We start from the raw sequence: 23,093 nt of genomic DNA on the forward strand, positions 1-23,093 counted from the left end.
TAATAGTTAACTGCCCACATGGTCAAATGAGGATATGAAAATGAGTAATTCTGAGGAAATATGAACATAGAGCATATTTCAAAACATTATTCTGGCACTCCTTTAACAGTAATGAATATGGTTACCGTATACACATGGCCTAATATGTCATAACTGACAGCTTTATCTAGCATACTGTTTGAGAGAAGTTCTCAAAGGGGGTGTCATTTTGAATTTTTGGCCATTTTCAGAGCCTTGCAGGAGGAAAAGTACATAAGATACACCTGATCTGGTTACATTTTTTAATTCTACTGAAAAAGTTAGCCCTAGCCATACAGTTTCAACGCTGTACATGCCATACTAAAGGAGCTATGAATGTCGGGAGTTGGACCAAATGGCTCGTGCGGCAAAATGCATAAAATTTCAAAGGGCAGTAGTTTCAAAACTATTAGAGATACAGACCTAATATTTGAGATTTCACCGTAAGTTTGCTGTAGCAGCGTCTGTGAATTTTTTCAGGAGAATCTGAAAAGGTGACCTGGGACCCTCTGGGTGATTTGATATGAAATGACCCAGCTGCTAGCATTAAACCAGCCAAGTTGTCAACACTTACCAGCTGATGAAAATAACGAGTCTCTCTCTCTCTCTCTCTGTCTCTCTCCATTACAGAGTTTAATAGTACAGTATATTAAATTTTTCCAGAAAAAGTGATAAAAACTGAAATTCCGGACTTTTGGAGAATTTTTAAAATTCCTCCGGGACGAAAATTTTGACACCTAAATGCAGGACATGTCCGGGGGAATCCAGACGTATGGCAACCCTACTTAATTATAGTCTCTCAGAGCGTAATGGGATAAGAGTGTTTTATGCTTCCTAACTTTGCGAGCCTGACCTTTTCCCCACCGTGCTTCTCTCTAGACCCGCTTCTCACTCTCTCTTGTCTCCTTCTCCCTCCTAACTCCTTCTCTCTCGCATAGGAGTGATTGTGTCATGTGTAATGCACGGTTGAGTAGAAATTTCTCAGTTCTTGCGACTTTCCTATCAGGCATCACGAGGTGCTGTCTGGCATTCCTCAGAGAGAATGTGTGAACGCCATTTCCTTCAGCCTCAAGCTATGACTTTCACTTAACCTCTAGATTACATATACACGCTACTAGCTATTATGTATTGTATTATGATATGTTAGAGTCCTGACAGTAATATGGGATTGGCATCATCATCGTCGTCATCATCATCATCATCGTCATCATCATCATCATCATCTTCTTCTTAATCATCATTACTAAGCAGAATATTAAGGGCAGTGTGCTACCCCTGCACCTTCAAGAGGATGGTGTAGGATTGGCTGTTTTGTTTATATGCTTTTCAAGGCTCACAACAGTTCACTCATTTTAAGTGTAGTGTGTGTGTGTGTGTGTGTGTGTGTAATTAGTGGCAACAGTGTAATATTGGTATCCCAGCCAACGAGGTTAAGTGTTTGTCTCATTTGTTTTGTCTGTGTGTGTGTCTGTCTGTAGATCTGTTAGCAACATTATGGAAATACTATTGCATTTAATTGCATCAAAATCTGGAATAATAATACTGTAAGAAGAAGAAGGAGAAAAGGCAGAGAAATGAGCTTTTAAATTATTAGCTAAACCAAAGTTCAAAAAAGATAATGTTGCTGATTTGAAGGTCTGTGTTCTGTGAGTGTCCTAATTATCTGTGATGTTCATTTTTAGCATGGGAGGGCTTCCTGTGTTTATATATATATATATATATATATATATATATATATATATATATATATATATATATATAGATAGATAGATAGATAGATAGATAGATAGATAGATATAGATAGATAGATATAGATGGATAGATAGATAGATATATATATAGATAGATAGATAGATAGATATAGATAGATAGATAGATATCGCGAAAGCATGAAGAAAGTGAAAAAGTGACATGTAATCATTTATTGTTTACTTGGCATTACTAACCACTCATAAACCATAACTCTTTGTTCCAGTGGTCTTTTTGTGTTGTTTTATTATCCACATTCCTAGGTTCATAGGAATCACTCTCAGCTGAATAAGAATGTGTGGTGTAAGTCTGATTATAACACTAGAGCTGTTTCCACCATGAGAGGGGTCCATGAGAGCTGTTAAGAGTATGCTTGTTGAAAGGTGTCTTTATGTTCGTGTGAAGTGCTTGAAATTACAGTCAGCGCTCACATAATGCAGGAATATTGTCCCTGGAAACTTCCATTTTATGGGAATTCCGCGTTATAGGGCCATATGTTTACATGTTAAAGGGTTTCGTGGTTTCTAAGCCTGCCCCAAGTTCCAACTCTGGGGCAATTTTCAGCTTTTTTTTTTTTTTTCCCGGGACATTTACCTACCTAATAAAGACTTCATTATATACAAACGCTGGAGGATTCCTCACCTTGAATGGAAGAGGTTTTGGGCTTGCTGGGGGGAGGTGGAGTGGGGTTCCGTGGCCAAAAAAAAAAGAGCAAAGATCACACAGAGCACATGTGCAGCCAGAGTGAGGAGAGAGGGAAGGCTTAACTGGGGCAGGAATGCTCAGTGGACCGTGACGACACCCAGTGCAGACACATGGTAGCAGTACATCATAACCTGATGCAATCCGCGCTCTGTCTTTCACTTGCCGCGTTGTGTGAATTCCAACCATAATTTTTTTGCCTCGTGCCGGGTTCTATATATCACTGGCCACGTAGTGACTTTGAAACATAAACTGGGGCCTCCCATCGCTTTATGTCCATCGTCACCACATAATCAGGTCCTTTAACAAGTGAGTAGCTTCCTCTGACCGCATTATATCTATTTTTTTCGATGTTCTGACAATTTGGGACATAAAATGGCACCTCCTGTGTTATGAGAGATTTGTGCACTGTGGTCATGCGTTATGTGAGCGCTGCATTGTATGTACTGTCTATACGGTCTAGTGGTTTGAATGCCCCAGTTAGAGTGACGGCCTTGCATAGGTTTGATCCTCAAGAGTTGACTGGTGGCTTTTCAGTCCATGAATTCACTTAGCCTAATCATGCACCCATAAATGTATTGGACTGGTAGCCTATCACGGGGCCTCTACTCCTGCTATGGGGTAAAATGGGATTGGCTGTTTTGTGGTCCTTTCATTCAAATTGCCTCATGTGTCATTCTTACACCATCACCCGTCGCTCATGTTATGTGTTGCTCCATTTTATTCTTGTTGCATTTCAAACACTTTGCCACCATAAAGGAGCTTTTATTATATTTACTCTGGTTTTCTTTATACCTACTCCTTTACTTTATACTAGTCATTCTTTTTAAGATAATCTATAGAGTTTTATCAAACTGTCCATCATAGAAAGCATTACTAAAATCTTCATAGTGAAGGACAGTCTGGTGAGGGATGCCTTCACATGGTGGCACAAATGTCCTTCAGTTCTCTCTCTATTCCCTAAAAGGAGAATGGTGGTCTGCAGGGCAGGGGCAGCTTCAACCTGTAGTCCACTTGGTTATGTTTACAGGAACTTGGGGTCACAACAACACCATTACAACCTTCAAGATCTACAGCAGTTTAAGGGCTGAGTGAAACCTGATAATTCACAGTGTCTGAGTGTGCTCTGGTTGGCAAACATTTCAGTCAATGGTCCAGCAGCATACAGTACTGTATCATGCACCATTGTATGCATCTTCTCTGTCCATTATTTTAAATTTTACAGTAAAGTGTTCCTAATTTGGCTGCAGACCATCCCAGTACATCTGAGCAGCACTGAACAAGCTTTTTGACATCATACTGGCTTTGACAGGAATCAATTTTATTAACTATCATGTATTGCATGTGAAATGTTTACCTAATATGTCTTGTACATGGCTGTGTATCCCAGACGTCTGAAAGTTGATGACATGTCTCAGTTATGTCTTAACCTCTTCAGTATGATGGTCATCTTTGTCACAGTATATCGTTGCTACTTTCAAGCAGTTTCATTAAGTTTTATTATTTTTTTAAATCGAGGGTTTGATAAGGGCTTCACTAATCACACAAGCTGAGTCCCAGACCCCTGCATTCTGACGGGCCATAAAGGATGAAGCAACACAATACATCATTATCATCTAATCCCGTGTTGCCCCTTGAGAAGGGTAGGAACCCGGCTAGTTGGTCCTGACATTTAGGATGGGACTGACCAGCCTCACCCTTCCCTGAGTGGCATTATGCGAACAATAAACCCCAACCACTCCTTGGATATAAACCTGCACAGGCTTAATCCGATTAGAGCGCCGTAAGTACCCACTAATGCACCAGGCTTCAAAGTTTGCTTATATGGCTACAACCCAGCGTAGTAAATGGTTTCCTGGTGTACCGGAAACCATTTGGCTTGTCACTCAGTGTATGGTTTCCTGGTGTATAGGAAACCATTTGGCTTGTCACTCAGTGTAAAGTTACCTATAGACAGAAGGAAGAGAAAATGAAGGAAAGAAAGACAAAAGGAAGGAATGAAAAAAGGAAGGCAGAGATAAAAAGGTAGTCACCCGAGAGCAGCACTACATCCAGTGGGTGGATGGTGAGCGCCCCCACTTTCCACCATACACAATACTATCTATCTATCTATCTATAGCCCGACGCCCTAATCCCGCAAAGGATGGCCGCAGACAAAACGCCTCCAAGTCGCTCTGTCACCCACCACTTGACTACCCTCCCCCCAACTCACCCCCCCTCCCTCATATACCTCTCATCTCCATCCCTCCACCTCATCCTCGGTCTACCTCTCCCTCTCCCTCCCTCCACCTCACCTACATACACCCTCTTAGTCAGTCTTTCATTTTCCATTCTCTTCACATGTCCAAACCACCTCAGTGTATTTCTCCTAATCTTCTCAACCACATCCACATCCACCCCACAGCGTTCCTTCACTTCTTCATTCGTCAACCTGTCCCTCCACATCACTCCACATGCTCCTCTCAAGTAACTCATTTCCACTGCTCTCACTTTTGACTTGTTCCCCTCTTGCAAGGTCCATGCCTCGCTTCCATAAGTCGGGGTAGGGATCACAATACTATCATGCAGTGACTTCTTAACTTCCATACTCACCTCCCTATTTCTCATCACTGCTTTCAGTGTACCAACAACCTTCCTTCCCTGCTGTACCCTTTCACGCACTTCATCCCCCAAAGTTCCATCCTTACTCATCACACTACCCAAGTACTTGAATGCACTCATATTCTCCATATTCTCACCATCCAACCTCACTGCACACTCTGTGACTTCATTCCTCTCAAACACTATAACTTTACTTTTGTTTACATTACCTTTCAGCTTCCTCCTCCTACACACTGTCCCAAATTCATTCACCAAACCTTGCAACTCCTATTCATCTTCACTCTACAGTACTGTATCATCAGCAAACAGCAACACCGGAAGCTTCCAAATCTCACCCTCATTCATTAGAGCCACCCCCACATCCACTGCCCTACCCTGCACCTCCTTTACAACCCCATCCATGTATATATTAAACAGCCATGGAGACATCACACAACCCTGTTTCAGTCCCACATTGAGATCAAAGAACTGACTCAGCTCACCATCCACTCGCACCGTAACCCTACCTCCCTCGTACATACTCTTCACAGCACTCAACAATTTCCCCTCCACTCCATATATTCTTAATACCTTCCACATACCTTGCCTATCTATTCTGTCATAAGCTTTCTCCAAGTCCATGAAGGCAGCATACACTTTCCTTCCCTTCTCTAGATACTTCTCCATTAACCATCTTAGAACAAATATCTGATCTACACACCCTTTTCCATTCCTAAATCCCCCTTGTTCTTTTCCAACTAGCTCCTCTGTCATATGCCTAACCCTATCAATGAGCATTCTACCATATATTTTACCAGTCACACTAAGTAGGCAAATACCCCAATGGTTACCACATACTTCTCTCTCTCCTTTTCCTTTGTATAAAGGAACAATTATGCCTGATTTCCAGTCCTCTGGAACCCTTCCCTCTTCCCAAGCCAACCTACACAACTTCCATATCCACTCCACAACAATCTCACCCCCATACCTAAGCATTTCACCACACACTCCATCAATTCCTGGGGCCTTTCCCAACTTAATATTCTTCATCGCTTCCACTACTTCCGCCCTACTGATCTCTTCCTCCCTCCTCTCATCTCTTCTTCTCCCAGCCATTCCCCAACCACTTATACTCGCACTGCTCTAACTCTCCACATTCAACAAATCCTCAAAGTGCTCCTTCCATCTCCTCAGTTTCTCTCTCTTCTCCACCAACAATCTATTATTCCTATCTTTCACTCCCCTACTATTTCCCCTTTCACACTGCCTTACTTTCTTTACCTCCTTCCAAAACAATTTCTTAATCTCCCTCCATTTCACACTCAGATTCCTCCCAAACTCCCCATCCACTTTCTTTTTACTTTCCTTCACCAGTCTCTTAACCTCCCTTCTCATGCTCACATATACCTCTCTCTTCTCTCTCTCATCTTCTCCCCTACCTCTACTCGCTAACCATTCACAATACAAAACTTCATATTGTTTTGCATTCGTTATATACATGCTCAATATCAACATAGTAGCCTATGCATCAGTGACAAAGAATAGGATATTAAGATGCAATAAGCACAATAATTGTTGTGGTAGAGATATTACAGTCATAGCTTACAGGAATATGGCAAAGGATCACGCTAAAAAAAATGATGAACGATATCTAGGTTAAAATTATATATGCATGCAAGGCAGAAGGAACTAAAGGCTAGAAGCCTGTAAGATTGTTCACTCCAAGAAAAAACAATAACAAGATAACAGCGCTAAATTCAAGGTTCGTTTATTTCGAGATGCCTGGACACACTGAGTTTGAAAGACTGGAGGCCATAGGCAGTAGGAAATACGGAGAAAGGAAGACAGCTCCAGAGTCTGTTGCATACATGAATGACTGGGAGTAATAGTAACTGTTGCATTATGGTAGTTTTCGGTTGATAATTTACATACTTTTATTGCTTTCTTTTTCCTGGCCATGAAGCCTACTGAGAAATAAGGTCAGGATGATAATAATTCTTCTACATTTATTGCAATTTTCTAATTTCTGGATGCTAATGGGAAATATTGGTAGGAAGATGTGTGCCTCTGTTATGGCAACTGCGAGCACACTACTTCTTGGAATCGACTCCTTTCTGACAAATGTAGTAATATGATGAAGTACACGAAGCTTCCATGAGATAAACTCTTGGGAAATAATTGATGTAATATTCTAGGAGGCCACAGTCGTTGGATGAAGAGATGCTGGGTTCGCCAGTGAGCCATAAACCTTCCCGTAAGTCACTGGCTCGCCCATCAAGCCAAATCCACAAGCCCTCGTTGGCCTCGTCAGTTACACCAACAAACATGCTTGATGTCCAGACTGCGGAAGAAGCATGTTAGATTACCACAATGCCAACTGCTAGGTAATGAAAATATGCTTAAGCAGTGAATCGTAAAGTCGAATACAAGAGGCCAGTTTTAGATGATAATTTCTGAATCACATAAACAAAATGGGAGTGTTTGGCTTTCCTATATCATTGCTGATTATCTATTTATTTGTAGGTGGATGTGCAGTGCGTCCCTGAGTGGCCTGGGGGGACTAGGTTTACAATGGAAGAGTTGAGGAAGGATGGGACTGGAGTGTACTGGTGTTGTGATGAGAAGTAGATTGAGATGGTTTGGGCATATGGAAAGGATGGGGGATGATAATTGGATGCAGAAAGTAAGAAGTGTTAATGTTTGGTGTAGGGTTGCGAGAGATAGACCGAAAAAGACCTGGGACGAGGTCACTGAGTGTGTCCTCGGGGATAAGGGACTGAGTAGGTAAGCTACCAGAGATCAAGCAGCATGGACAGCCGCCATTAGGTGACCAAGGCCGACACATGCAAGCATGTTGGAGACTTCAAAAAACGAACGAACGAACACAGCTCATCCTCCTGGGGGCTATCCAGGGCCTGCTACGCTTTCCCTGCACCTCGCCATGTGAAAGAACACTGCCCCCACCCAGGCGAGGTGCTGTGACCGTCTGCCCCAGGAAGGTGGCTGTGATCGATGGGTCTGCTTGGCCTGGCAGGCCGGGGTGGAGCAGCGGCAACAACAACAACAATAACAACAAGCTAGAGTCAGTCCCAAGCAAGCATCCTGATGGTGGAATCTGGTTAATTCACAAAATGTCTCAGGCTGAATGACCCGTCTCGAGGTAACAAGAACAGTGAAGGGATTAATTAAAGAACGCTTACCTTCGCTAATGATATTTCTTACTGTTTACTGATATTGTTTACTTTTTTACAAGTTAGGGTCAAAGAATTATTGATATTCCTGCACTAATCTTCATTATTTTCGGTTCATTTTATCCAACGGAACTGGGCCAATCTCACGAAAATTCCGGACAAGAAAGGGAAAGGGAAATGTTTCCCCGAACTATACCTTATTAGATCATATAGCCCTGCTAGGTGACAGGAGGGCGCTACCCCTTCCCCCGTGGCAGCTACCGGGCGTGGCTCGAACTCACGACCTCCCGGTCCCTAGTCCGACGCTCTACCACTGTGCCACCCTGCCCCCATTCGGGCCAAGAAGTCACTGCCAATAATTTGAAAGGCCGACCTCAAGAATCTCCCCTGAACTGAAGAAAATCGTCCTACGGCAGCAAACCTAATGAAATTAATACCGAATGTAAACCATTACTAATAGTGGAATTAATACTGACTACTGACCATTACTAATAGTGGAATTATTACTGACTACTGACCATTACTAATAGTGGAATTATTACTGACTACTGACCATTACTAATAGTGGAATTAATGCTGACTACTGACCATTATTAACAGTGGAATTAATACCGACTACTCACCGTTACTAATAATGTAGTCAATAAGGTGTCTGTCCTGTTCACAGTCCTGCTGCATGACGGCCAAGTCACCGCCTCGTATCTGACAGTCCTGCCTGGCCAAGTCCCACGACCTGCTCTCCGGTGTGGTGATGGAGAAGTAGTAACACTCCGATCCCACCTGCACGAACGGCAACAAACAATCATCTGTGGAACAAAAACCTGACGCTGTACATAGACCTAGTACTGTACATAAGCCGGTGCTGTACAAGGACCTGTACTGTATATAACTCGGTACATAACCTGGTACTGTACAAAGACCTGGTACTGTACATAGAGCCAATGAACATAGATCCGGTATTGTATGGCTAGTACGTATATTTCACATCACGAAAAAGAATCCAAGTTCAATTTTGTGCCGGTCATTCTGGTGGACAAGGTCTGCTTCCCTCTCTGTTGACTGGTGCTGGAGAGAGACGCCTTCACGTGGTGGCACCGATATAACTGGAATGGTGGAATTACATAAACGTCCCTCAACTCTCTCCCTGTCCCCTGAAAGAATGATGGTGACTGCAAGAGAGGAATAGGTAGATAGATAGACAGATTTATATGGGTAAACAGAGAGAGAGAGAGAGAGAGACGTACCTTGAGCCGAAATAATCAAAGCCAAACCGAAGAGTACCAAGAGACGAATCATGGTTACAGTTGACTTTGCTCTCAGTAGACTGAGTTTGTGTGTCCGGCCTCTATATATACACCTTATCTCTCTCTCTCTCTCTCTCTCTCTCTCTCTCTCTCTCTCTCTCTCTCTCTCTCTCTCTCTCTCTCTCTCTCTCTCTCTCTCTCCGATGGCAGATCGAGTAAGTGGGGTGTGGTTGCCCCTCTTTGAAGGATTTAGGGGGAAAGTTGTCGCAAGAGAGGGAGAGAGAGAGAGAGAGAGAAGGAGAGACGGGAGGGAGAGAGAGTTAAGAAGCACATCGGAAATAGACCTTTTCCAGTGACGTCACAGAAATCACGTGGTTTTGTTTACGACTCCATATTGGACAGCAAACTCCTCGCAGTAGTGGCTGTCCAGACAGGGCTGTCAGAGATTGAACTGTCTGATATATGCAGAAATCTGGATCAACGCCACCAAGATCTGTACAGGAACAAGATAGTGTTTGAAGCTGGACGCTTACACCATATCTAGGGAGAAATTCGCTCGTTTCAAGTACGGAGACCGAAACCAGATCTCAGATATGGCGATCTTTTATCACTATTTGGTGAACACCCCGTGAAAGTTCACCGGGTTCAAGGTAAATATGTGTAATATATCCAGGTGGAATTGACATACAGTACATGTAAATTGTCTTGGTAATCAGTAAATTATTGACGTGGGGCCAAGGGGGGAGGGATCGTAAACACTGACTACGAATCGAGTACTTGATGAATGAGTGGAGGGTGAGGGCGTGGGAGTGGGGGAAGGAGGTGGAGGGGGGTGGAAGGTTTGAATGGCAGTGGGGGGTGGAGGTGGGATTAGGGTTGTTTGGGAGGTGGGGCTGTGGGGGGTGAGGGTGTGGGGGAGGGTTGGGGATGGGTGGTAAGGTGTGGGATGGGTAGGGGGTGGAGGGTAAGGGGGTTGGGTGGTGGTGGTGGGGTATTGTTGGGGGCTTGTGGAGGGGAGTTGGGGACGTGGGGTGTGGGGGGTCGAAAGTGGGGGGTAGGGGGTTGTTGGGGAATGGGAGTGAGGGGTGGTGGGGGATGGTAGTGGGGTGGGGGTGGCTGTGGGGGAGTTGGGATGGTAGTGGTAGGGTGGTGGGGGGTGTAGGTGGGGTGGGGGTGTGTGTGAGGTGGTTGGGTGGAGGTGGGGGTGATGGGGGTTGGGTTGGAGGGGGTGGGGGGTGGCTCACCTGATATGAAATGCCTGCTACAGAGTCGGGTGTAGGCCGTCGGCTGCCAATTCTCCGTCTTCACGGCAGCTATCCACTTCTGTTGCCTTTCCTCATTGGCTGGAAACCGGCAGAAGTTTACCCCACTTCCACTTTTCTGCCATGTCTTACAGCCAAAGGCACAACAATGGATTACCATTGTGGAATCTGCAATTCTCTCTCTCTAGACTTCCAACAATTTGCCATCCAGTATGGCGTCATAAACAAAAGTCACATGACCAGTGACGTCACGTGGAAAAGATCTATAGTCATTCTGCCATTCTCCATCTTCTCCGCCCCATCCCTCTATCTCATCGGTCTCCCCCTTCACCTCACCCACATACACTCCTAGTCAGTCCCTCATTCTCCATCCTCTCCACTCCATCCCTCCGTCTAATCTGGGTCTCCCCCTCCCCTCTCCCCTGTCCACCTCACCCACATACACTCTCCTAGTCAGTCTCTCATTCTCCAATCTCCATTTGTAAATTATTGGACCTAAAAAGTGATATTTAAAAGATATAATACGCAATGTTCACTTTCAATATGGTGCTAGTCACAAAGAAATACCGTGAAAAAAGATGTGGAGGCCTTGTGTTCTTTTTTCACCTCATTTTCCATAGCTCAGTGGCAGAAAAAGGCAATACCACGGCTCTATCTCCTCTCCGTAGCACTTCTTCGTGACTAGCATCATATTCTTATGTCAATTTCCTGCTATACTCAAGAAGGAGAAATCCCAAGCTTACGTCTTCCTAATGCTAGAGATAATAATGATGATGATGATGATAATAATAACAATAATAATAACAATAATAATAATAATAACAATAATAATAATAATAATAATAATAACACAGTAATAATAATAATAATAATGTTTATTCAGTTTGATGTGGTAGGTGGGGGTGCTCACCATCCGCTCATTCGATGTAGTGCTGCTCTCAGGTGTCTGCCCTTTCCTCTCCTCCATCCTTCTTTTCTTTCATCCTCTTCTGTCTTTCTTTCCCTCATTCTTTCCTCGTCCTTCTGCCTACGGGTGACTTTACACTCCCTCTTCCGTCTTTCTTTCCTTCATTCTTTCCCCTTCCTTCTGCCTGTGGGTGACCCTACACAACAAGCCTAATGGTTTTCTGTACACCAGGAAACCATTTACTATGCTGGATGGTAACCATGTAACCAAATTTTGGCGCCTGGTGGTTTAATGGGTAATTACGGCGCTCCAGTCGGGTTAAGCCGGTGAAGGTTTATATCCAAGGGCTCACGTAATGCCACTCAGGGATGAGTGAAGCTGGTCACTCTCATCTTAAATGTCAGGACCAAATTGTCTAGTTCCGGGCTTCTACGTTCCTCATGGGGCAATGTAGGATTGGATGATGGATGGATGGATTATTCGGTTTGACATATACAGAGTGGCACATAAACAGTGAACAAGAGTTTGTAAGTACCACCAATGCTTGAAACCAACCAAGGATAACCCAGTAAGACCTCTGCAACGTATGTCCAGAGAGAGAGAGTGAGAATGTTACGAGTGACATCAAAGTTCTTGTAATTTTAAATGTGTAAACTGGCACTTTGGAGAAATGAGACTAGATTATTATTTTTTACTACTACTGCTACTTCTGCTGCTACTACTACTACTACCACTACTACTACTACTATTACTATTACTACTACTATTACTACTACCATTGTTGTTGTTGTTGTTATTAAAACTGCACATCCCTATGCAAAGTTTTCTCATTTTTGTCTGTATTATTATTAGTGTGGGTAATATGGAAATGGCTGGCATATGCACACCGCATGAGCTACAGCCTTCATTCTCTGCCATATCCCACCCAATCATCCTGATCCCACTACCGCAACACGGATAGCATCTGGAAAAAAAAATAGTGAGCCTAAAGCTCAAGACCAACTTAACCCGCTGCGTCCCGTTGATGTATATATACGTTACATTTGAACGTTTTGTCACTGTGACTCCCATTGACATATATAAATGTGCCACAATTGCAAGGGCCATCATTTGCACATTTTTCAAATTTTGTGCATGATTTTTGGTACGTATACACAGAACACCTTCCTCTACCCAATGCCAGGCAGGGACATGCCTTACCCCACATGACCTCCCCCCCCACACGCCATTGTCTCGGCAACTCACCCGTTACCAGTGACCTGGCCAGTAAAGACATGTCACGCAACAGTACGAAATTCAAAGCCAGAGTGATTCCCCAATTGATGACAATGTGGAAGACAAAGTTTACATAACATTAGAGGAAGAAAGTCAGAAATGATGATCAGGTAATGTCGCCAAAAAAGGTGCGGTATTTTGACGTGTTTGGTGAGTGAAACAATGCTTATATCGCCTCTATTACTGGGTGAAAACCAATATGCTCCTGTACTGTATATAAATTAGTACCAAATAAATAAATAAATACCTATTTGGTTTGGAATAGTTACCTCTCCCATAGAACACGTTTTCTCTGGAGCCAGGCCCCATAGAAAACACAGCCAGGTAAGGGTACTGTTACCTGTATCGGCATTTTAAACCTCACGTGAGCGATTTCCCTATTAAATTTCGATGTTTCTCATAAAAAGCGGAGGTTTTAGCCAAAAAAAAACAAAATAAAAAATCTGCCGGGTTTGGGGGTCATTGGTTAAAAATCTGCTGGGATGGGGCGGGTTAAGTTAGAGAGATGAAATTTTGCTGACATGCACCTGGCACACGACCAGAATGCAGTGCTTAATATGGTGCAGAGCGGATCATTATTCTGAGAGATCGCCTATGGTCCAATAATATGGACTACTCCGAAAGAGACAAGTCAACTGATTTTCCATGAAGGATTAAAACTAGAGCTGTATTTCATTTGGGTGCCAAGTAAAATTGCAAGTATTTCATTTGGGTGCCAAGTCCAAATTGCGAGTATTTCATTTGGGTGCCTGTATATCACTTCATTTTGGCACCAACATATCGTTATTATCCTATCCTAACCTAACCTAGATTAGTTAGGTTAGGTTAGTAACGATATGTTGGCGCCCAAATGAAGTGATATACTGGCGCCCAAATGAAATACTCTCAGATTGAAATTGGCGCTCAAATGAAATACTCGCTAATTGGAATTGGCGCCCTTCTGAAATGCGGCCAAAGCTAGAGCCACCAAACTTCGTGGGCTTATAGACAGTGAAGACATAAAGAGACATGCATAAGATCAGTGACCTTGACCTCAAGGTCCCTTTATAGCTCGGCTTCTGTTAGGCTCTGGCTGTGGCAAGTTTTTCTTTATCAAAATTGTCCTAGGACAATTTTACGATGCTCTAGTCATTATTGTAATTATCATAATAATAACAGAGAATTTGAAAGAGGGAGGAGGCGAGGTAGGCCAAGGAGAAGGTGGAGGGATATGGTGGATGACTGTGTGAGGAAGAGAGGTTTGGAAGTCGGTGAGGCTAGGGGACTGACAAGAGATCGAGCTGGCTGGATGAATGTTGTGAGAAGTGCATGATCAGGGATTTGGCACCCTTTTTTTAACATGACAACATCTGGACCGACTCAATCAGATACGTTTATATGAAGCTACAGAATGTGGTGAATGTTTTTGACGTTTCAGATAGAGCGAGGATTCCAGGGGCTTGAATGGTGAACGAATGGATGTGTGGCCCATTGGACTGGGCAAATCTGGGCTGTCTGGACATTGCTACTCCTCACCCTGCGTTAGGGTAGGAAAGGAGGTCCTGATGATGATGATGATCATCATCATCATCATCATCATCTTCATCATCATCATCACCATCATCATCATCATTATTATTATTATTATTATTATTATTATTATTATTATTATTGTTGTTATTATTATTATTATTATTATTACCATCATCATCATCATCATCATCATCATCAGTGTTTGGAGAAACACTCTTACCTTCCCCTTACCTGACCTCTTGCAAACCTTCTCACAGCCAGCCTGGGAAAAAAACATATGTCGCTTTGTAAGACCGACACGCATGATATAATATGACGTATTTTTCCTCGTTTTTTGTCCGTTTTTCTTGTTGCAGCGATATTAAGAGATGGTGTGTGTATGTCCTTCAGCACACATGTCCCATCTTACCTAGCTTCACACGGGATGTTGTATCTGTCTATCTATCTGTCTATCTATCTGTACCAATCAGTCTAGCTCTCTATATCTATCTGTCCATCTAAATCCATCCATCCATCAATCAATCAATTTATCTATCTATATATATTCATCTATCTCTGTCTGTCCATCTGTCTACATCCATCTATATCAGTCGGTCTATCTATGTCCATCTGTCTATCTATCTGTCTGTCTGGAATCAGTAATCCCTAATAAGAGGTTCATGTAGTGCCTTGACCCACTAAACTGCTAGACATCCATGATATGGTTACCACCCAGCGTAATAAACCACCAGACGTCAATGATATGGTTATCACCCAGCGTAATAAACCACCAGATGTCAATGATATGGTAGCCACCCAGCGTAATAAATGCTTTGCTGGATTACAGGGAGCCATTCAGTGTAAAATCAGCTAAAGATAGCACTACATCCAATGAATGAATGGTGTGCTCCTAACCCTCTGTTTATATCCATTGGCTTTCACTATTTGAATTTTATTATTGAAATATCAGCCATGGAACTGGGGGCATCACAACCCCCCCAGGAGGCGACTACAGAGGGGTGTATAGGGCGCATGCGATGTCCGTATGATGTGGGCATATGTCCTATATGGCAGCACGCCCCTATTCCATGGAGTGCACCCGACGCGAACATCTCAGTCCAGTTGCATTACCTTCCGGCTGAGCCAGCCCTCGCCAGGATCGGGGTGGAGCTACAAACCTAGCTCCAGGCTGCATCCCAGTGACAGCCAGTAGCCGCACAAATACAGAGACGGCCTGAAGCTGCTCAAACAAAGCAACGGTCCATAGCCATGCAATCGTGACGGCCGGTAGCCGCACATTACAGCAACAGCCTGTAGCTGCACATAAAAAGAGACGGCCTGTAGCCGCTCCAAGTGCTGCCCACCCCCCCTGCAGAACCCATGACGGCCGGCAGCCACACGTGGGGGGAGAGCGGTATGCCCCCTCTCCTTCTGCAGTTGCCTCGAGGGGCACAACACCAGTGATGGCCAGTAGCTGCACCAGTAACCAGGAGACGGCCTATAGCCACTCCTTGTCTACACGTTGCCCCTCATACGGGACTTCGGCGATGGCCTGTAGCCACACCTGCAGACAAGTGACAGCCAGTAGCCGCACTTTGTCTGTGGTCTCATCAGGAAGTCGGGCCCCGGTGACAGCCAGTAGCCACAACGACAGGAAAGGGACAGACTGTAGCCGCCCTCCTCCTGCTGCCCAAGGGACCTCGGCAATGGCCAGTAACCGTACCAGGGAGGGACGCCACAAAAGTCCCTTGCCCCCTGTGACTTCGCAATTTGAGGGCAACCTGCACTCAGCCAGCCCCTCCTGTAGCAGAGCGGGTTGCACGTCCATCCCTCCAGACCGAGGCAGCCCCCAGAAGGAGAACCTCCCACTAGAAGACTGGTGGAGGAGTCCTGTACTGTCCCCGGGGTTATACTCCATCCAACCAGCACCAGAGGGAGACCAACACCTGATGGACTCCTGCCGAAGGCAATGCCGCAGCCCTACCTTGATGGCGCAGCAGTGGGAGAGAGACCGCAGCCGACGGGCTCTCATTGGCACCCCCAGTACCCCGGGGCGTGTCCTCTCCAGTCCCAAGCAGAGGCAACGACCTTCCCACACCGTGCACCTACAGGAGCGCCTACAGAGGTTGTTCGGCCCCAGCCCTGAGGGCCAGACCCCTGTGCTCAGCTTTTACCATGCCCGACCACAATCCACAATGAGAGACAACGCCCCTGCAAGTAACCCCGTCACCTCTTGAGGAGAGGACACCTGAAGGTACTCTACCGGCACCTGGCCAACACCCGTGAGTCCCCGGGCCCTCCCCTACCTGGCCCGCTCCCTCACCCTCGACCACCTAACATGACTATGATATAAACTGCCCATACAGTGAAAAGTGAGAGTTAACTGTACAAGTAAGAACTATACTGACAGTGCCTACCCATCCCTTCATAAACTGGAAGTCACATTCTAACTCCACTCAATGTGAAACGGGACACGAACGCAAAGACTGTGAAATATGTGCAGCCCGAGACTGAAGTGCATACCACCTCTGCTTAAATCAAGCACAGTGTCTATCTCATACCCTCGGGGCTGCAAGTATCCTGCATGATACATGTAACATATCTGCTTTCCCGAGTCTTGACTTTCTATAGAGTACTGTGTAATTGGCTGCCTGTATTGTCCTAAAGAATTTGGTAATATGTGTGTTTCGTAGTTGTCCAGAGTGTTTTGTCCTGTTCCTCTCACAGTGTATCCTAGCTCCGGTCTAGAAAAAGAACCCAGCTATATCTCAGGTGTTGGTAGGGTGGGATGCCAACCTAAAAACAGCTAGCACAACAATTATCATTAATATTAAAATGCAGTATAGTGCTGCAGGGGGCGACCCAACAACCCCACAAGGAGCAACAACAGTATGCCGGGACTCGGGGCGACAACGGCATAAGTCCGCCCGGGCTGTGCGCCCTTATGGCCCAGAGCTCGCTTGCCGCCAGGAATACCAGACTACCTTCCAGGCGAGCCTTCCCCAACCATCAGGGTGGAACTGTTCCTCCAGCTCCTGCCAGCACCCGTGAGACGGCCGGTAGCCGCTCAACCCTCCTGAAGGAGACTGCCTGTAGCCTCTCCCGCCTTCATCAGGAGATGGCCTGTAGCCGCTCTGAAGGCGCCCTACTCAAGACAGCCTGTAGCCGCTCAACCCTCCTGAAGGAGACGGCCTGTAGCCACTCTGAGGGAAATAAGGAGACTGCCTGTAGCTGCTCCCGCCTTCATCAGGAGACGGCCTATAGTCGCTACAAAGGTGCCGTTGGGTCAGCTGGTAGCTGCTCCCTTCTCCAGGCCACAGCCAGTAGCCGGGCCTTGGCGACGGCCTGTACCCGCGCCCCTAGAAGGCCACGGCCTGTAGCCAGGCCCTACGGCAGGAGACGGCCTGTAGTCGCTCCTCCATCAGAAACTGACCCCTGTTCTCCCACCCACGACTCAGAGGGAGTCCCCAGCCTTGAGGAGTACTGAAGAGGCCCCGTGACTTCCCCTGGCATCTTCTTGCAACCAGCTCTGGAGAAGACCCACCTGATGGACCTCGACCTAGGCCGGTGCCGCAGCCCCTTCCTGACGGCGCCACCGAGCGCCGGGGACCGCAGCCCTCGGGAACCCAAGACTACCCCCAGGACCCCCGGGCGGGATGTCCCCACACCCCAACGCTGGAGATCTTCGTCCTCCATCAGGCGCCTGAGTGAGAAGTTCATGCAGTTGTTCGGCCCCAGACCTGAGGGTCGTACTCCCGGCACATGGCCCTTCGCCACCCACAGCCCCAGACGAGAGAGGACGCCCCTGCACGTGATCCCGTGGCCTCTGGATGCAGAGGCCCCCGGCGGAACCCAGCCCCATCAGTAGTAAGGTGGTAACACCTCCGCCGCCCTTGTACTTGCCCGCCATGACACCCAGGTCAGAAAGGAGTAACAGTGATAGCACAGTGTCCGTGACTCAGTGACATGAAGGCAGAGCAATGAACTAACCTCATAACGGAAGTCAATAAGAAAGCACCAGTGGTAATATCAAAGTGGTGGAGTGAGTAACAGTGACAGTGCAACCATTAACGCGGCCTCGCAGTGAGATACAGGTCTCTTATAGTAAATTCGCTACCATCTGATAACAACTCCTAATACTAAAACTGTACACAGACCCTAGTGCTAAAGTAACACTTAACAACAGTAAAACAGTACCAGCTACTCCTCGAATATATAAAACTTAGACTTCCTATAACTAATAATACAGAAACCTCTACCCCAAGTGCTATTCATGTTGACCTGAGCAGTATCCTGCGTGATACAGATAACCTACATCTAAACGTAAGAGTTGTAATTGTCCAGTGTACCTGTATCTGTGGCATCTACCCGTTCCACTGTACAACTTAGTAATACACATGTAAGGTTCTTGCCTTGAGTTTTTGTGTCCTGCCTCTCTCCTATTTGTCTAAACTCCGGTCTAGTAAGAGAGCCCAGCTGCACACTAGGCGTTTAAGGGACGGGAAGCTGACCTCTAAAACACCTAGCATTATTATCGTTATTATTATTATTATTATTATTATTATTATTATTATCATTATTATTGTATTTTTAGTTAGTTCTTTTCCGCAGAGGGACACTAATCCTTCACCAACCCACTTGTTGTCACGTAGGGAACACGGTTGGTTAAAAGGTTGCCACCCAGCATTGTAAATGATTTCCTGGTTTACAGGAAATCATTTGGCTTGCCACTCAGTGTAGAGCTACCCTAGAAACAGAGTACCGCTGCACTAAGTGAGTCGATGATGGGCGCTCCCACCTACCAAGTGTTTAGATTGAAGTTTAGAGGGTGAAGTGCATGAAAGGGTACAACAAGGAAGAAAGGTTGCTGGTTCCTTGAAAGCAGTGATAAGAAACAAGGAAGTGAGCATGGAAATGACGTGGCAGTATTGTGATACCAACTCTGACGTATGGAAGTGAAGCTTGGACCTTGTTGGAGCGACACAAGTCAAGAGTGAGAGCAGTGGGAATGAGTTATTAGAGAGGAGCCTGTGGAGTTACATGGAGAGACAGACTAACAAAGGAGGAAGTGAAGGAGCGTTGTGGTGTGGAAGTGGATGTGATAGAAAGCGGTAGGACAAACACATTGAGGTGGTTTGGCCATGTGGAGAGAATGGGGAGCGAGAGACTGACGAGGAGAGTGTATGTGAGTGAAGTGGTGGGGGGGGAGATGGAGGGGGAAGCCAAGGATGAGATGGAGGGATGGAGTGGAGAGGTTTATGAGGGAGGGGGGTGTGAGCTGGAAGTAGGGCAGTGAAATGGGGGACAGGACGACATGGAGGCGATTTGTCTGTAGCCACCCCTTACTGGATTAAGGCGTCTGGCAATAGATAGGTAGGTAGATTGTTGTTATTATTTTATTATTATTATTATTATTATTATTATTATTATTATTATTATTATTATTATTGGCAGCAGCAGCAGCACCTGCAGCATCACTATCATCATCATCATCATCATCATCATCATCACAACCACCACCACCACCATCATCATCATCACAACCTCCACCATCATCATCATCATCATCATCATCATCATCATCATCATCATCATCACAACCACCACCACCACCACCATCATCATCATCATCATCAATCATCACTCATCAATCATCATTATCATCATCATCATCATCATCATCATCATCACCACCACCACCACCATCACCACCACCACCACCACCACCATCATCATCATCATCACCGTCACCACCACTATCTCCATCACCATCACCATCATCGCCACCACCACCACCACCATCACCATCACAATCACCATCATCATCATCATTGTTGGTATGCAGGGTGTGGTGATATTAGAATTATTTAAATAACACATGAATCACTTGCGCAGGTGTGTTAGGGAGCTTCCTTGACCGACGAGAATACTGATCAGGCCCATTATCTCTGCCTTACACACACACACACACACACACACACACACACACACACACACACACACACACACTGGCCCTGACGAGATTTCCCGTTGGGTATTACAGGAATATGCAAAAGAGCTAAGCAGTCCATTACATTTAATATTCTGAGAATCCTTACGACAAGGTCAAGGTAAACTACCTGATATTTGGAAGAAAGCAAACACTGTGCCCCTTTTCAAGAAAGGAAATAGACAAATCCACTTAACTATCGACCAGTATCACTGACCAGCGTCGTAAGCAAGATGTTAGAAAAACTGATACGAAGAATCTGGGTAATTCATCTGGAAAAACACAATATAATAACAAAAAACAATTCGGTTTTGCAAAAGGGAAAGTCATGTGTTACTAACCTTGCAGAAATAATACATAAAAGAGATGGCTGGGTAGACAGCATATATTTGGATTTCAAGAAGACATTTGACAGAGTACCACACCAAAGACTTTTATGGAAACTGTACAATCAGAGAGGAATCCAAGGTACTCTGTATGACTGGATGCAAAGATCTCTGTAAAAGGGAAAATAGAACAGTGCTAAGGGGAAATTACTTATTATGGAGGGAGTGACAAATGGAGTTTCACAGGGCTCAGTCCTGGCACCAATTATGTTTTTAGTATATGTGGTGGATGGGGGTGCTCATCATCCACTCAATCAATGTAGAGATGCCACATGATCACTACACTGAGTGATAAGCCAAAAGGTTTCCTGTACCCAGGAAACCATTTACTACGCTGGGTGGTAACCATATAACTAGGGTTTCTGGCAGGGTTAAGTGTGCCCCAGATTCCCCTATCCAAAAGCATTTAATCGTTTCAGAGAGCCTCGGAGGGCCCAATACCTGCCCAGGGCCCCAACCATATGGGCAGACTAGTATGGCCATGTGGAATGTGAGAGGTGTGAATGAGGAAAGCAAGAGGGTGGAAATGGTGAATTTGTTCAAGAGTGCGAGATATGCCGTGATGGCATTGTGTGAAACGAAGATGAAAAGGCTTGAAGTGGAGGAGTGGGAGGGTGTGAAATTTGTAAGATCGGGAATGAATGTGGGAAGAAGATGCAAGGAAGGAGTTGCTTTGTTGATGAATGAGGTGTGGCAGAGTGGATTGAGAGACTACAAATGTGTAAGCTTGAGGTGTATGTATGTCAAGTTCACGTTTGAGAAGGTGAAAGTGGCAGTGATTGTAGCATATGCAATGTGTGAGGACAGGAGTGAGAGAGAAAAAGACAGGTTTTGGGATGAGCTGGATGAAGTAGTGGGAGAAATGCCCAGGAGCTATAAAGTGATCGTGATGGGGGATATGAACGGAAGAATAGGCACTGGTCCTGAGGATGACATAATGGGTTGTTATGGAGTACCAGGAGAAAATGATAATGGGAAGCGACTAAAGGATCGGTGTTAGGAGAGGAGCTTGTGCATTTGTAATTCGTATTTGAAACACATCGATGCTCATAAATATACCTGGTATAGAGGGAACGGGGATCGTGTTGATAGAAGCCTGATTGATTACGTGCTCGTAGAGAGGTCAATGATGAGAATGGTTGCTGATACGAGAGCTGTGAGAGGACGATGAGGAGGTCTGTCAGATTATATGATCGTGGTATGCAAGATCAAGCTGAGAGGAGTGAGGTGGATCAGGAGAGAGAGGAGCAGTCAAGGAGAAAGACTGAAAGTTGAGAAGCTGAGGATCAAAGAAATGGCAGATGATTACAGGACCAAAGTAGAGGAGGAGTTAGAATCAGTGAATTGGAATGAAATGGATCTGGACAGCCTGTGGAATGCATATAGGGATTGCTTAGTTAGGAATGCTAAAACGGTGTGTGGTGTGGCAAGAGTAAAAGCAAAGATGAAACAAACAGCAAGGTGGGATGAGGAGGTTAAGAGAGCGGTGGAGGAAAAGAAGTGGCTAAAGTGGTTACAGGACAGGGGTTCAGTTGAAATAAGAACTGAATATATTCAGATCAAGAAGCACGTAAAGAGACTAGCAAAGAGGAAAAAGAAGGAGGTAAATGATGATCCAGGAAGAAAAATGAATGTGGACTACTCTGAAAATAGGAAGTTATTCTGGAAAGAGGTGCGGAAATGTAGAAGTGAAAGCAGAATGAAATGTGATGGTGTGAAGGTTGCAGGTGGTGGATTATTAACCCATGGAGATGAAGTAAGGACCAGATGGAAAGAATATTTTGAAACCCTGATGAATGGGAATAGAGAAAGCAGAGTGGCTGTAAACATGATTGGCTCTGGGGGTGTGCAGAGAAGGAATGCAGTGCCACGAGACGTGACACTCGCACAGGTGAAGAGTGCTGTGAAGCGGCTGAAAAATGGGAAAGCAGCTGGGGTTGATAAGGTGTATGCAGAGATGTTTAAGTGTAGTGGAAAGAGTGGAATGAAGTGCTTGTTGGAGATATGTAAGAAGGCATGGATGAGTGAAACTGTGCCTGCAGAGTGGAAAATGGCTGTGATTGTACCCCTGTACAAAAAAAAGGTGAGCAAAGTGAGTACAAGAATTATCGTGGCATAAGTTTACTGAGTGTGGTAGGGAAGGTCTATCTATCTATTGTCAGACGCCATAATCCCATAAGGGGTGTCCATTGATTTTGAGTTATTTGTTTTACAGCGAGGTAGGGAAGGTATATGGAAGAATTATTATAGAGAAAGTAAAAGAGATATCAGAAGTCCTAGTGAGTGATGAACAGGGTGG

The 23,093-nt window shown here is 45.1% G+C and overlaps 1 protein-coding gene across 1 annotated transcript; it reads right to left on the reverse strand.

Annotated features, from left to right (window-relative positions):
• Positions 1–7,139: 7,139 nt before the first annotated feature.
• On the reverse strand, positions 7,140–15,801 carry LOC145399323 (C-type lectin domain family 4 member E-like). Its single transcript, XM_080271982.1, has 4 exons — positions 15,784–15,801; positions 15,551–15,659; positions 8,864–9,046; positions 7,140–7,390 (listed from the first exon to the last, which is right to left on the reverse strand). Exons 1-4 carry the CDS (start codon positions 15,799–15,801, stop codon positions 7,140–7,142), a joined length of 561 nt encoding a protein of 186 aa, XP_080128108.1.
• Between the last annotated feature and the right edge of the window lie 7,292 nt (positions 15,802–23,093).

The sequence above is a fragment of the Coenobita brevimanus genome, chromosome 48 (assembly GCF_032717465.1).
Source record: "Coenobita brevimanus isolate Jiangsu-jjx chromosome 48, ASM3271746v2, whole genome shotgun sequence".
In the NCBI taxonomy this organism is placed as follows: domain Eukaryota; kingdom Metazoa; phylum Arthropoda; class Malacostraca; order Decapoda; family Coenobitidae; genus Coenobita; species Coenobita brevimanus.

Bases quoted from the DNA above. Each gene is read 5' to 3' on its own strand.
- LOC145399323 (XM_080271982.1), bottom strand. The intron at 9,047-15,550 runs GTAATGCAACTG...TTTGTTCCACAG, and splicing joins AGGGCTGGCTCAGCCGGAAG to ATGATTGTTTGTTGCCGTTC. The intron at 7,391-8,863 runs GTGAGTAGTCGG...CTTCTTCCGCAG, and splicing joins TGACTACATTATTAGTAACG to TCTGGACATCAAGCATGTTT.